This window comes from Trachurus trachurus (assembly GCF_905171665.1).
Source record: "Trachurus trachurus genome assembly, chromosome: 5".
NCBI classification, from domain to species: Eukaryota; Metazoa; Chordata; class Actinopteri; order Carangiformes; family Carangidae; genus Trachurus; species Trachurus trachurus.
The window spans coordinates 30568448-30583172 of NC_139896.1; the positions used below are offsets into that span (position 1 = coordinate 30568448).

At 40.5% G+C, this 14725-nt stretch overlaps 2 protein-coding genes across 2 annotated transcripts in view; one reads left to right on the forward strand and one right to left on the reverse strand.

Annotated features, from left to right (window-relative positions):
• Positions 1 to 14725, forward strand: part of park7 (parkinson protein 7) — a 339990-nt gene that overhangs the window by 95378 nt on the left and 229887 nt on the right. The gene's annotated exons all lie outside the window — the stretch shown is intronic.
• Positions 1013 to 6434, reverse strand: miip (migration and invasion inhibitory protein; the record flags this gene model as incomplete). The annotated part of the gene is made up of 9 exons (XM_083972186.1): positions 1013 to 1136; positions 1223 to 1342; positions 1505 to 1601; positions 3300 to 3426; positions 3527 to 3606; positions 3713 to 3824; positions 3915 to 4017; positions 4589 to 4776; positions 6209 to 6434. The coding sequence occupies 9 exons, from the start codon at positions 6432 to 6434 to the stop codon at positions 1029 to 1031; spliced, it is 1161 nt and encodes a 386-aa protein (XP_083828312.1). The 3' UTR covers positions 1013 to 1028.

A 14725-nucleotide genomic window follows, 5' to 3' on the forward strand; every position in this document is an offset into this window, starting at 1 on the left:
AGATCATCTTCGACACGAGGATCTAAAGATATGAAATGGGTTTCATCACTTCCTTTTGCAACTGTTGTGGTGAAAATCAAACAAAGTGTCACAAAGCCTCAATTTACACAAAGCCTCACTCTGATACCACAGAATTCAAACTTTACCATAACTTTCAGCAGGTCGGCAACGATACACAGATAACAGAAAGTACTGTAACTTCAACTCACAGCAGGACACTGGGAACTCACCATGATAATAAAATTCAATCAAAGGAAGGAAAGGAAATCAAACATTCTTTTACTTTGGCTCCATTCCATTTATTACTTTTGTTGATTTTATTACAGACGCCCTGCTATCTAATCTCTTCAAATACATTAGCATACAGCATGAACTGGAAAATGTAGTCATAAGTGGGGTAGCTACAGTATAGGTGGTTGTGGTTTCCTGTGAAATGTAACATTGTACATACTGCCCTTGTTTCATAGTTCCACACTGAGGAAGTGCTAGAGGAAGTAAAAAACAGAAGTATGCATGAGCCTGGGAGCCAAAAAAAAAAAAAAAAAGACGGGAAAGCGATTATAAAGAAGTACTGCTGAGTAACTACGATCCAAATGACTCCCCTAATGTTGTGAAATTTACAAGGCGGACTCAAATTTAACCTTTACAGCTATACATCTTCATGTGTCAAATCTCTTCCTTCTCCATTGTGGTGCAATGTTATGATCTCTTGCTTCACATCCACAATGTGGCTGCTGACAGTCACATGTGGATCCTAAAACTGCTCAGACGAATGAAGAACTAAAATCAACCGCTGCCAATACAAAACATTCTGCTCTATCACATGCTTCTATTCACATTATGTACAAATAAATAGACAGGAAACAACCTCATAACAAGATTTCCATTGTCTTAAAAACAAATGATTTCATATTCCGGTTGAATTCCTCGTCAGGCACACATTGTTAAAAAAATAACATTGAGAATCATTTTGGGTGGTGTCTAAGGGCTCACAGGAACTACAGGGATCACATAAAACTAGACTTTGATTACTGCTTCTGAGTATATTTTTGGGAAGAGAAGTGTTGGAAATTGTGGCGAGCCAAGCGTGACACGTTTGCGATGTGGTGACGAGAGACTTTGGGCACAGAGAGATCCTGAAAAATAACAAAACAGTCATTTGAAACTGTTGTACTGTTATAATTGTACTTTGTGATACATTTGTAAGGCTGCAGCATCTCACCTCCAGCTCCTTGTTCTGGGACTCTGTGGAGCTTTTTGTGTTCAGACTGCTCTGCAGGTCGAGGGTGCTGGGCGGCGGCACAGTGCTCTGACCTGTGTGCGACCAGCCTGAGAGACAGTGCTGGAAGACAGTGAGGAGATCCAAGATGAAAAGAAGACTGTGAAACACCGATAACACGTGTGCAAGGTCAAGAAGTGTGTAGCAAGTCTAAATGACATGGATGGCTAGCTGACAAACAAAAATCACCATGCAATCAGTTCTCTCCACTGAATGCTCACTCACCGATGGTAATCCCAAACTATCAGAGGGGTCGAAGCTGCATCGACGATGAGCTTTGTACTTGTGAGGCGGCAAGAGGGTGGAGCGAGGGATGCTGACCCTTATGGGAAAAAAAAGGAAAGAAGAAGGGTAAGTTTGTTTTAAACTCTAAAATAGCTGTAGAAACTGTTGAACACACAGCATTGGTACAGTTTGCCCATCAACCTACATTCATTATGCCACAAGGAAAAAGTGAACATGTATTTTTTATTTTTTTCGAATTCATATTAAAGAATCTAAAACTAGAATCCTTCATTTGCAAAAAACTGTTCAGTTCCTTGACTGTGACTCTGTTAATTGTAGTCAGGTGCATCCTGTTTGTTTTAAAGGGATAGTTCAACATTTTGGCAAATTGACCCATTGCAGTAACCCCTATAGTTTTAGGAGCAGGTTCGTTACCATTAATCGTCGTTGCAAGCTATTTTTACAACGGCGGAGCAAAGCTGCGAGCTGCTCAGCTAACGCAATGGAGGCACACAGTACTTTGCCTTTCCCATCAAACTCATTAAATACACAATCCAACAACTCCAAAACACTCTCGTGGACAAGTTGTGACCTGCACATTCACAGGGATTATGGCAATGGGCCAATTTGCCAAAATGTTGAACTATCCCTTTAATTATAGTTGAGCAGAGCTTGATTAGAGTTTACCTGTGGCACCGTTTGGAAGTCAGAACAAAAACTAAGCCATGAAGTCCTACTATACTCTCTGTAGACGTTAGCAACATTTTGTGGCGAGACATAGATCAGCTGCAGGGTATAAAACTGTTGCTAAAGCTCAGTGGCTACAGTGATTGTGCTATGGAAGAAGTTCAGTACTATCTGCACTCAAACTAAAGGGCCTTTAGTCAGTGAGCCTCCGAGGTCTGAGGGGATGACCATCTCAGCAGCCCCTACATAAATGAGGCTTTGTCCATCACCTGGCTGCTACCATCTTTAACAAAGAAGCCTGGTGAAAACTGAGGAAAGGCTGAATACAGCCAAATACAGAGAGGTCTTTGAAGAAAGCCTGCAGCAGAGTGCACACAGCCTGACACTGGGATGACAGTTCACCTTTCAACACGACAACTGCCCAAAGCATACATCTAATGCTGGAGTAGCTTTCTTTGGTTGTTCTTGAGTCGTGCAGCCAAAGCCCAAAGTTAAACTCTACAGAAGACCTGCGGAGAAGAGCTGAAGATGGCAGTTGACACTTGCTTCATATCTGACAGGCCCTGAGAAAGTGTGCAACGGTGAATAAGATAACTGCCTAAATCCCACTGTGCAGAATCTGTAGAGACTTACTTGGGAAGACTTAAAGTTGCAATGGCTGCCAGAGGGGGTTTCTACAAACTACTGAAATGAGTGGCTGAATACTTTGGTAAACTAGATTTCCTTGCATGCGTTTGCAAATGTTTTTAAGAACATGTTTTCACTTTATGTCACAGTGGGTGATGGAATGTAGATTGATAAGCAAAGACGACAATCACATCTCTGATACAATCAAATGTGTACAAACAGAAGCGCTCTTATATCCTTCCTGGCACCACTGTGCAAGTAAACAGAGGAACCGGATGCTTCAGACTGCAACATATAAACTTAGAAAAATTACATAGTACAAATATGCACCATGGTCTTTTATATTCATCTAGTGGGGAAATTGAAATCAAATTATTATATTTAAATGTTGTCTTTTAGCTGATACCAATTAAGTTTTTTTTTGTGTGTGTGTAACACAAAACATAACTGGTCATAACATGGCGTCACTGTCATGCATTACCTGATCAGAGCTGGCTCAGCTGAAGTGTGAGGGTGGGTACACTTGTGCTTTTTACACACAGGACAGTGCTCCTCAGAGTGAAGTGGGACTGGGAACAGTCTGCTGTTTATCCTGTAGGAGAACGTACCTGGAGGAGAGGAGGAGAAAAAGTTCCTTCGGCTGTCACGAAAAGAAAGATGAGATTCCTGAGTAGTGGTATTGAAACTGGTGAAGCAAAACCCTCTTACACTGATGAGTGTCTGTGTCAGTTTCTGGTTCGTCCTTGTCTGTGCGCAGTGGCAGGCCTGAATGGTTCTCCTCAGAAAATCTATGAAGGGAATTCATCAAGAGTGACTTAATGAAGCCGTAATCAATCACAGGTAAACTTGACTTGCACTATCATTTGCAGGCGCAATGAGGTGAGAATCACTCACTCTGCCTGTGAGCTGTGGACACACTCATCCTTATGGAGGGATCGAAACATGCGCAGGTCATTGAAGAAATCGTCGGAGCGCTCGATCGAGGAGTCCTCAGAATCCAGGACACCTTAGAGAAAAAAATAAACATCACTTTTTAGGGAAACATTTGGCAATTATGCATTTGAACAAGACATAAAAAGAAAACGATAAGGAGTACCTGCGATCCAGTCGTATCCAAGTAAGGGCTGCACACGATGCCTGTCGCATGAAGGCATCTCTTCACATTCATCAGACTGAAATGTGACACGACTCCGCGCCTCCTTAAGAAACAAATTGTGAGGAGAATCATTAACACTATGATCTTTTTTACAAATGTTTTTGACAAGAATTTTTTTTTCAGTGGCTTGGTAGAGATTTAACACTCAAAGCGCCATACGTACATATAAAATATTTAATATGCCCCTGCACATCTGTTGTTCGAAGGAAGTGTTCACTGTGCTGTAAAATTGAAGTTCACACAAAAAAATCAATTTGTGCCTCCTCACAAACTCTTCAGAGTGATTAGTTGATTGATTCGGCTTCGTAACAGTTGAAGTGTTTGCATTTATTGGTTCTATAAAGTCTAATATCGATTTTATCATCTCCTTTTCTTTGTTGGTTAAACACGCTGCAGTGCTCTGATAAATGACAACTGTATGTGTGAGTGACAGGAAACAGATAACATAAGCATTACACATGTGAAAATGCACTGCAACTAGTCGGCTTCAGGGAAATCTAATACGGTACAAGGGGAGATGTTGATCAGTGACAATTGATGAACATTTCACACTTTGAAGGTGTGAACAGAAAGCAGTGAAGTGGAGCAGATCGTCCTCTCATTGTTCTGCTTACCTGTTCTATATTGTGATTCACTAAACAGGACTTGTTGCTGAGTGGCCTTGTGTCCTGTAGTCTGTCCTGAAGATGTCTGTCACTGTTTTTGAAAATGTCCGATGAGTCCGTGCAGCGAGAAGTCCCCCATCTATGTTTGGATGTCAAAAGTGACGTGTGTGCGATGGCTGTTTGTCTCTCACGTGGATCTGATGGAGACACAGAGGAATGAAATTTGCCTTTCCGTGACTAAAGACATGTTTTCCATTCATCATTTGCATTATCCACAGGATGCAAAAATGTCAGGTCAATAACACCACAGGACTGTGCTGATGACTAACATGTAGTAAATTGTGTCTAACTTGATCCAAAAAAAAAAAAAAGAGTTCGCAGAGCAGCAGGGTAAGTTGAGAATAGGTGCAAGTTGAGCCACCCCTTGTTGCTAGGAAACCATGAGAAAAATTGAGCACATGACCAGAGACAGTCTCTGACATGACCAAAGGCGTCATTTGGAGTCTTTGAAGGTAAGAACAGAGACGTTCTATATTGTGGAAGGACTTTGGTAAGAACCGCATGAATTAAGTGGTTTGAAACATTTGTGAAACATTTTTCACACTCAACAGTGAATTTAGTCGATCATACAGTAAGTTTCATGAGAATTGTGTTTAGACCAAAAGAGATCATTATACATTTGTTTTATACGTCAGTTGTTGTAACCTACTGTATCCATGAGCTACAACATGAGGTAGTAAACCGAGCATGAAAGTGTACCATTTTAGCTGTGGGGACTAATAATAATAATGAATTTTATTTGTAATGCACTTTATATTGAGCAAACAATCTCAAAGTGCTACATTAATAAAAAAAAAAAAAAAAAAAGAAAGAAAGAAAGAAAGAAAAGAAAATTAGACTAATAAATAAAAAGGCAAGGTAGGTTTAGGCCATATACACAATAAGGTCAATGTGGTAGCTGTGGGGTAAGTTGAGCCACCTGCGTTATACACTTGGGTGTATTTTGTCTGTATATGCCTTAATTATAAAATCAAGACTCTGGATGTTTATGATTAGGCCTACATTAAGTTCCTGAGAAGAGGTAAAGCTGTTTGTGGTGAGCCAAGCTTTACTTTCAAAGAGAAAGATTAGGTATTCTTCCCAGGATGTGATGTCATTGCAAAACTCCCCCAAACCTTACTAAGTTGGTGGCTCAGCAGTAGGTCCCTGCAGTTTGTGTTCCCCTTGTTTGTAGGGATGTACAACATCCTGAAATATATGCAGAAACAAAACTATAATTGTCTTGATGTAGTGATCCTGAATATGAAAAGTGGCTCAACTTACCCCGGTCTCCCCTTGCACCTGACTTTAACGAGCTACTAATTACAGACCCCAGGGCCTTAACCGCGTTTGTAAACCCTGACTAATACCTCCAAGGTTTGCGTTTAATGTGGTGGATGTGGGTTAGCTCAAGCATGACCAAACAGGTCAATAGCGACCCAGTCAGGTGCAGAGATTTCAAACATGACGTGATGCTGTATTAGCACTTCCTGGACGACGACACGACACACATCGTATGTTGTAGCTGACTCGGCTCATAAATGCAGACTTCTCTTTAACATTCAACCTCGGTGTGCACATTTTCATTACCCGCAAATCTCACGGAGAGTTTGGAGAGGGCCGAGCGGCGGTCTCCCCCGGTGCGTGTAACTATTTCCTCGGCCTGGGTCCTCTCCTCTGCCTCGTCCTCTCTCTCCCTCTTGCGGCCCTGACTGCAGCTGCCCACACTCTCCAGTTTCTCTCTCTGCCGCTTCAGTCGCGTCAGTAAATCTTTATTTTGCTCTCGTAAAACGTCCAACTGCTCTGTGGAGGACATTTTTAAAGTTTAAAGTTTAGTGTTTAAAATCACATCCGCCTGACGACGGCAACAGCAAACTCCTTTTGTGAATTAAATTGGGCTCCATAACAACGCGTTGCCAGGGATGATCTGATTGGCTGTGAACGATCTACACGTCACACGTTGTAACCGTCCGGAGGTTTCTCTTAAAGTGACAGACACACGTTTCATTTAAGCCTCAGTACATGATGCTGAACAACAGAGGGCGTCATTTACTCAATTAGCACTGCGCTTGCAGCGATGGATGGATGGATGGATGGATGGATGGATGGATGGATGGATGGATGGATGGACGGACGGACGGACGGACAGACAGATAGTTTTTATGTGTTAATTGAAAACATATTCAGCAAACGTAATCTTCATCATCATTCCAACTAACAGTTTACATTAGTTTTTAAAAAGGATGTTAAATATTTATTAAATGTAGCAAGTATTGTGAAAATGTATTTTTTGTGTATTATTTGTGTGTTATGTCTTATGAGGGATTTACTTAAACACAAATCAAAGAACTTGACCAAACCAATCTAAACTAATTATGAAATTCAACAAAATGAATAAATACAGTATTATCAGCTAAACCTCAAGTAACTAATAAGAATAACAATAGTCTGTTGACGACATAGCAACCCTTCAACGCCTATCTGAAGCTAAACAGCACCACTGCTGCTCCAGACAGAACAGGGACAAAATGCTCCCCAGAAAACCATATTAGGTAGAAAGAAGGAATCAACGTCAGGGCAAGCTGGGAGGAAAAGAAGAAACTCCCACGGGGACAGCTGGAAGAGGTGCCAGGACAAAATGATGAAACCTGCAGTATGAGGTCTCAAGTCCAGGAGGTTTACATCGACCAGATTTACACCATTCAAGCTCCTTTTTTCATTTTGGGCTATGAGGGAGAGAGGCATATGGGAGCCTACATATAAATGATTTGCTACGCGATCTACAGCATGTAGAAACAGACTTCATACCATCTGTGAAGCACTGAGAGGCAATGTAGCTACAATTTCACATTACTGGAAAGATACTAGGCCTATGTCTGACATCTTCCTTGTCAGACAGAGGAGTCACAGGTCTTTAGAGATGGAGCTTCAACTCCAGGTACTTAGTGTTTCCTTTTTTAATTGCAGTTTTCTTTGAAGTGTCTCTATTTGAACTGTTTGTTAGGTTGAGGTGTTAAATGCATGTTACAGCAATCTGCACATTCTGGAGATGTTGCTGCTGTGAGCCGAATGTATTTGATCAGCAGAGATAACCATCATTTATTTAGTTAGAACATGTTGATTGACAACTGATGAACCAACATGCTGATTTTCTTCCCACTGTATCAACACTATGTGCTTGTAAAAGTGTTGATAATAGTGTGGCTTGATGACATTAGTTTATTTATATTAAACCTGTCCATCCATGATCGCACTAATGACAGTGTTGCAGGTGGTGCAGGGTCACAACCATAATCACATGCCTGATGCCCCGTGGAGCAAATGGCGTGGAACTGCGTGGGCAAGCTGCTGTTCACTATTCTAGTCACGGCTCGTCTGCACTGAGAGCTGTCCAGGCCAGTCCAGTATGATTAGCTGACCACAGTAGTGTGGAGTTGCACCCCATTATCATTAAACGGTGCCAGTCATGAAGTCATATACTCCTCCCTGTCTCTCTAATTACACCCCTACTGTTGGGCTCCAAGCAATTACTGCCTGCTGCCAGAGCGCTTCGTTGTTCATTAGACACAGATAACGGACACATCAACAACAAAAACAAAAGAAAAGGAGTAATTCTTGATTTATCTGCAAAACAACATATATACTGTACGTATATGACCTGATGTCATTATTTTAGGTAAACTAAAAGGTGCATTTTGGGAGAGAGGTGGTGATGATGTTGTAAAATTGATCCCATAACTGTGAAACCTCAGGCAGCTGAACCAGACTCAATGGGATGGATGTTGTTGTGTTGTTTTTGGCTTAGTATACTGAAGGCAAAATGTCTCTTCCTACTGTCTTGTTTGAATCATGGCAGAGTTTTTGTGATCTCCTACACTGTTTAATAGTTGATCAGTTCATATATTGAACAATATACAAGATATTTTGTAGTAACCAATTGGTTATACAATATTAAAATATACTATAATCATTAATATTCTTCAAGAGTATAGATTATTGTTATTTAAAGGTCCAGTGTGTAAAATGAGGGGAAAACAGTGACATCTAGCATACAGTACCGATTCTATTATTTATCTATTAAATAATTCTATTGTTTGTTTATGAACGTGAAACTCTAGAAACGTGCTCTCCAGTTGGCTGGATTTTCCATTCCGTACAAACATGGCGGCGCAAGATGGCGACACTCTCTAAGCAAGACCCTTGCTATAAATAAAAGAAGAATTATAAGCCTATGAAAACCAAACAGATTTTATTTTATAGCGATTATACACTTATATATTCATTGGTAGTAGGCTATATTCAGATTTTGCCAATAAACCTTGACAAATATTAATACACACTGGACCTTTAATATGAAGGATGTTATATAATGTAATTACACAATCATTTCTGGGCGTCAGCTTCTCCAGACATGATTTAAGACATGAAAACGATAACTTTCAATCATAGTTTGTGGTTTATATGTCTTTTCCAGGAAAAAGTTAAAATTTTCGGTTCTGTTCTTTCTCACTGCCTCCCATATTACTGTAACCTCGTTGGTTTTCAAACTACTGGACACAAGATGTCCTTAACTTCAACTGAGCTGAAGAGTTCATTTTCAGAGGACAGTATGTGCACTGGAGATTTTAAGCTTTCACATTACTCATGTCACAGAATCCTGCCCAAAGTAAACATGTCCTACACTCAGATTCCACCTCTTCGGCAGATAAATGAGTGAATGTGTGAGCCGCCGTCTGGTGTCAAACTCTGTGCATACATCATTACAAACATCAAAGTGAAAAGACAGGACATGAAACCTGGATTCTCACCATCTCCAATACAATCACCAGTTCAATATTTGTGATTACTCAGGGTGTCCAAAATGTCTGATACAACATGCTTTCCCTTAATTCACAGAAAGACACATTAAAACTGAGCATTAGGAACAATTAATGGCTCAGAGAAAAACAATACATGGAACTGTAAACAAGTCTAATTCTCTATCAGCTGATCAAACAGCTGCTGAGAATCTGATGGGGTGTTGTATCAAATGACATCAAAGCCATTAGAAATCATTGTCTCAATTGGGATTATCAACCGTGGCACAGTGTTTCTGTGTTTTTCCTCATTAGACAATGGTACTTATTCAGCTGAGCTATCACCACCACTGCAGAGCAAAGAGGAAGAAACATGTGAATTGTGAGAAAAAGCAGTGAAATTACACTTACCCCGGGCTATTGGTTTTTTTTAACCTCAGGACAACCCACTGTTTCAAACAATCAGTCTTTGAGTAAATGTGGTTTTAAAGAAAAATGCAATGAGATTGATTATGTATGTTATGTGTGAAAATAAAATCGGACCTAACTTGTTAATTAAAACATAATTTAAGAACATATCTTGAGTTAAGCAATTGTCCAAAGGAACCGGACTGTGGTTACACAAACAAAACTTGGGATCACCACATGTCCCGCTGCTTGCAGCTATCTCTGCTTTTTATAAACTCTGATCTGAAAAGTCTTTCTCGACTCCCCAGCTGCAGAGTGGCTGTCATCACAGTGACACTATGAGAAGGCAATAGAAAATAACCCACAGCCAAGATAAATGCACACACGCTGCGTGCGTGAGCGTGCTCTGTCAAAAAGCATGAGCCATTTGGTCCTTTTCATCAGCGGCAACATCTCCCAACAAGCTCGTAATATTTTCCTGGAGGCGGGCATCTTCAAATAAATGCTAGTTATAGGTGAGATTGTGACAAAGCACAACGAGATGAGGTCAAGGAGTCAAGGGATCTGATGGAGAGAGAGAGGGTGGGTGTGACAGGAGGAGGGGGTGGGGGGGGGGGGTGACCAACAGGATTGGTGAGGGAAGTGGTTTTCGCTGATAAAGAAAGGGAAAGGGTCGATTGTCCCCATCGCTGCTGCGATAGTGGAGGATGCTATTAAGATAAGGAGGATTAGACCTGCCACAGTGCTGTCCTACTGCTGCAACCTGCGGGACAGGGACTGGACAGGAGAAGACCTCAGCCTGGGGGGGGGGGGTTGTTGTCACTTCAGCTTTCATAGACCAGACAGAATGATGCAGTCATGTCCATCTGATGGTTTAATATGAAATGGTTTGAGTTATCCAGGCAGCGTTTTTCACCACCAGGCTTGAAAATCTGAAAAACAAACTCTGAAGTCAATCTGAGGTCCTTGATAAGGAGCAACAACACACAATGAAAATACTACACTACAAGTAACTGTTGTGTACAAATAACCAGTCACTTCAAGATACATGAAGTTGGAATATTTACAACATTTACACAAAGTTTTAAATGTCCAGTGCAGGGAAAAAAAATCATCTTCTATAGTTACTATATTATATATGATATAATTTGATAGTTACGATATTACAGATGTGTTCATGTGTAAGTATCATGTTTAGCAGCATGGACTGGTGGGTGGTTTGATATGTAACACTGCATTACATGTTAGGAGCTCATCATACAGCTTGTGTTTAAACTAGAGATATACTGTAGAATTTAGCTGCTAAATGAAGATAGCAGAGTAAATAAGCAGAGCACTGTATATACTGTAGCAGAGTATGCTGCCTACATCTAAATCTAAAGCACATCTAATGCTTTATGGAGGTTGAGGACTGACACCGTTGTTCATACAGTTTGATTCTTACTTCCAGAGTTTTCTTTATTTTACTATCTCTTTCAAACCAAGAAGAATAAACGGTCTTGGACTCAAGTTTTCCTCCTTTTTTTTTTTTTTTTTTTAATATTCTCAGATAATTTTTTGTGCAGTCTGTTTCACAAAATAAAGTGAGGGATAAACTATTTGTTGTTATTGGTGCCTCTGGGAGAATAATATAAACAAGTCATAGTAGGAGAGGGCTGATATCATGCTGTGGCCCAACTGACATATACCTTTTTGTACTGTTGCAGTGGCACCAAGTCACACACTCACACACAGTGCACAGAACAAATCTGTTTGGAGAGAGAGAGGGACACTAATACACACTTAACATTTCCCGTAAAGCAGCCCCTGCATAAGAAGATTACCCTTTCTTTTTAAACGGCCTCTGTTTTTTCCTTCTTTTCAAAGAATTTATCTCCGAGGCAGTTATGCTTGGCCACGCTTGGGTTTTGCCTGAGAATGACTGAGGAGAGGAGACTCCAGCGAACAGTGATGCTTAACAATCATGCTCCGGCCACCCGTGTTTCTCCTTATCACACCTGGAAGCGGTGATCGAATGGATGCTGATTTATGGGTCTTAGGGGACGGAGACCATGAGGTTTGCCTCAGGTTTGGTTCGCTGAATTAGTCAGCAGTGGGACCTCATTTTGGGGCTTTTATGTCACCGCTGTGCCTAATGGCCTGTGTGTGTGTGTGCCTGCACTGAGGCCTCTTAAGCACAAGCAGTAAATCAACAGAGGAGGAACATACCAGTTAATCACAGCCTTTGTTTCTGGCTGAGGGAAGACAATGAATCTAACTGACTGCCACCCAGTTGACAGTGAGTGCATAAAGACGATTTAACGGCATCATGTCAGACAGACGGACTGCCTCCGCACCCACCTGTGTCTGACAAGAATCAATGCCACTATTTCCCTGGGTCTGAATCCTGCTCTTATTGAAGCTTCCTTATATAACAGAAGGAGGGACAAGTATAAGATAGTATCACCTCATCATACAGCCACAATAATAATAAAAAAAGAAGCTTGTCACTCAAAAAAGGTTTAAAACATTGCAATTAAAAAACTCAAATATTCTGGGCCGGTTAAGCTCGTGCCGACTGACGGCCTAATCCGACAGTATTTAACACGAGACATAATTAACAGGAAGAGGAGAATGTAAAGCGGTGATTACTGCTATTGTCAAAACCGCAAGTGCTAAAATACTGTAGTTGTTTCAGGGAAAACTAAAAACAATAGAAGGTTCTACCACTGAGACAAAAAAGAACATGCTGTTTTCTTATCTAGTCTGTCTGTTGAAGCCACAGAAAAGAACATTATCATTTCAGTCCACATCCCAACCTGTAATTTTACATCATATTTTGTTTTGAGAAGGTTTCTGCCAAAGTATATAAAACTGCCACCCTGTAACAGCGACAACAGCAGCAGCCCTCTCCCCTTCTTTTTCCTGCCACCGGCTTTTAGCGAAGTTGAGCATCCTTCTCTATCCAATACGTACAGTAACATTCATCAACAGTGGCCTAATTAAAAAGCTTTCAAGCTTGTTTTTCAGATGCACTAATCACTGAGACAGTTCAGTATTTGTTTAGGGCCTGTGTGAGAACAAACATACACTGCTTTACACAGAATAAATCTCTGATAATCAAATTTGAGGTTGTCTACTTTGACATAATTAGTCTCACAATTGCAAAAGCCGAGGATATGGTCTGCACTCGACTCGAGCATATAACATGCAACATCCAGACGGGAGACTGCAGTGGGATGTTAGGAAACAGCTTGGTTGAAAGTCGGTCAGGATCAGAGCAAAAAGGTTGTGACTCCTGGAAATGAGACAAACATCTCACTCACAGAAATAGAGAATAGAAGAAAAGTGGATAAATGGAAACGCTATCTACCCTCTAAAAGCACTGCCAGTCATCTACTTTGAATGAAAGCTGTTATTATCAGAAATACATTACAAAACAGCTGCCCTTCTGTAAATACAAAGATAAAGTAACCGTCTTTAAAGATATTCAGAAATAGAAAAAAAATATTACTTTCATTCTGTGGCTCTTTGCAGCGGTCATACGGGTAGATATGATTGCAGTGATCTCATAGTTCGGAGGCAAAAAATGATGATTTAATGCACTTATGGCTGATTACATGTTTTCTCTTGGCCTCTCCTGATCTTTGTGGGTAAGAGAAGTACATCTCTTTCCTTCCTTGCCAGAGGTCTGGCATTTGAATTCACTGCAACCGTTTTTTAGCCGCAGCATTATTAAACTCCACAAACTCATTTTCTATCCCTTCAAGATTCCCAAATGTTTCTGGTTGATATATTCAAGGTATTACTGTATGAGTATATACAGTAGGAGTTAAGACTAAAAACTCAAAGGGAACAATATTTTTGCTTAGTTGTTTCCCATCTACTGGAACATTTACACCCGATTAGACCCACTGACACCCACAGCTCATCTGACCCATCATCACTTTGTGTTGTTAGGTGACTTCTAGTGGCCACAGTAGAAACATGAAAGCAGAGTTTGATTTCCATGTGAAATGAGTTTTGTTAAAGGGATGGTTCAACATTTTGTCAAATTGGCCCATTGCCATAATCCCTATCGTCTCTTGGGAGTAGGTTCGTTACCTTTAATTGTCGGTGCAAACTATTTTTGCAAAACTGAGCTCACAGCTCTGCTCTGCCGTTCTAAAAATAGCTTGCACTGACAATTAAAGGCAACGAACCTACTCCTAAAACTATAGGGATTATGGCAATGGGCCAGTTTGACAAAATGTTGAACTATCCCTTTAACCACATTACTAATATGGTAACCTAATGTTCAATCTAATGCTAAGGAAGTACGTATTTTACCCCAAATCACAATATATGCCTCAAAAACCAAGTAGCCCCCTCCATAAGAAACAGTAGGGGATTAAAACCAGTAAACAAATGCACAAATAGAATAAATCAGTGAAGCAGCTGATGACTAAAAACTGTCATCTGGTTGAAATACTGAGAAGTAAAACATGTTTGTGACTTAAGTTAATTACTGACTCATGGTAGGCAATCCCAATGCTGACCATCTGCATGGAGGACATGACGTCAGTGAATAGTGAAGACATATTTCCCCAGGTTTGGCAATTCCTGGAAAGATATGGGGTTATGAAAGTACACCATATAACTTAAGTAGAATAATATAATATATTATTATAATAATATAATATAATATAAAATGTAATAATTTTTGGAGAATTTACTGTGGAAAAGTTACACATTATAACTTGAAGTGCATGATCTATTTTGGGTTTGACTTAATAAACTATCTATGAGCACCGGCCAAACACGCTGTGGCCCCTGCTTTCTCTTTATTATCAGCTAATTAGTGTGGTTAATCAGGCTGATAATGAGCCTGCGCACCGTGCCATTTCAATCTGACACCAGGCCAGAGTTTAGTCTCCACCAGACA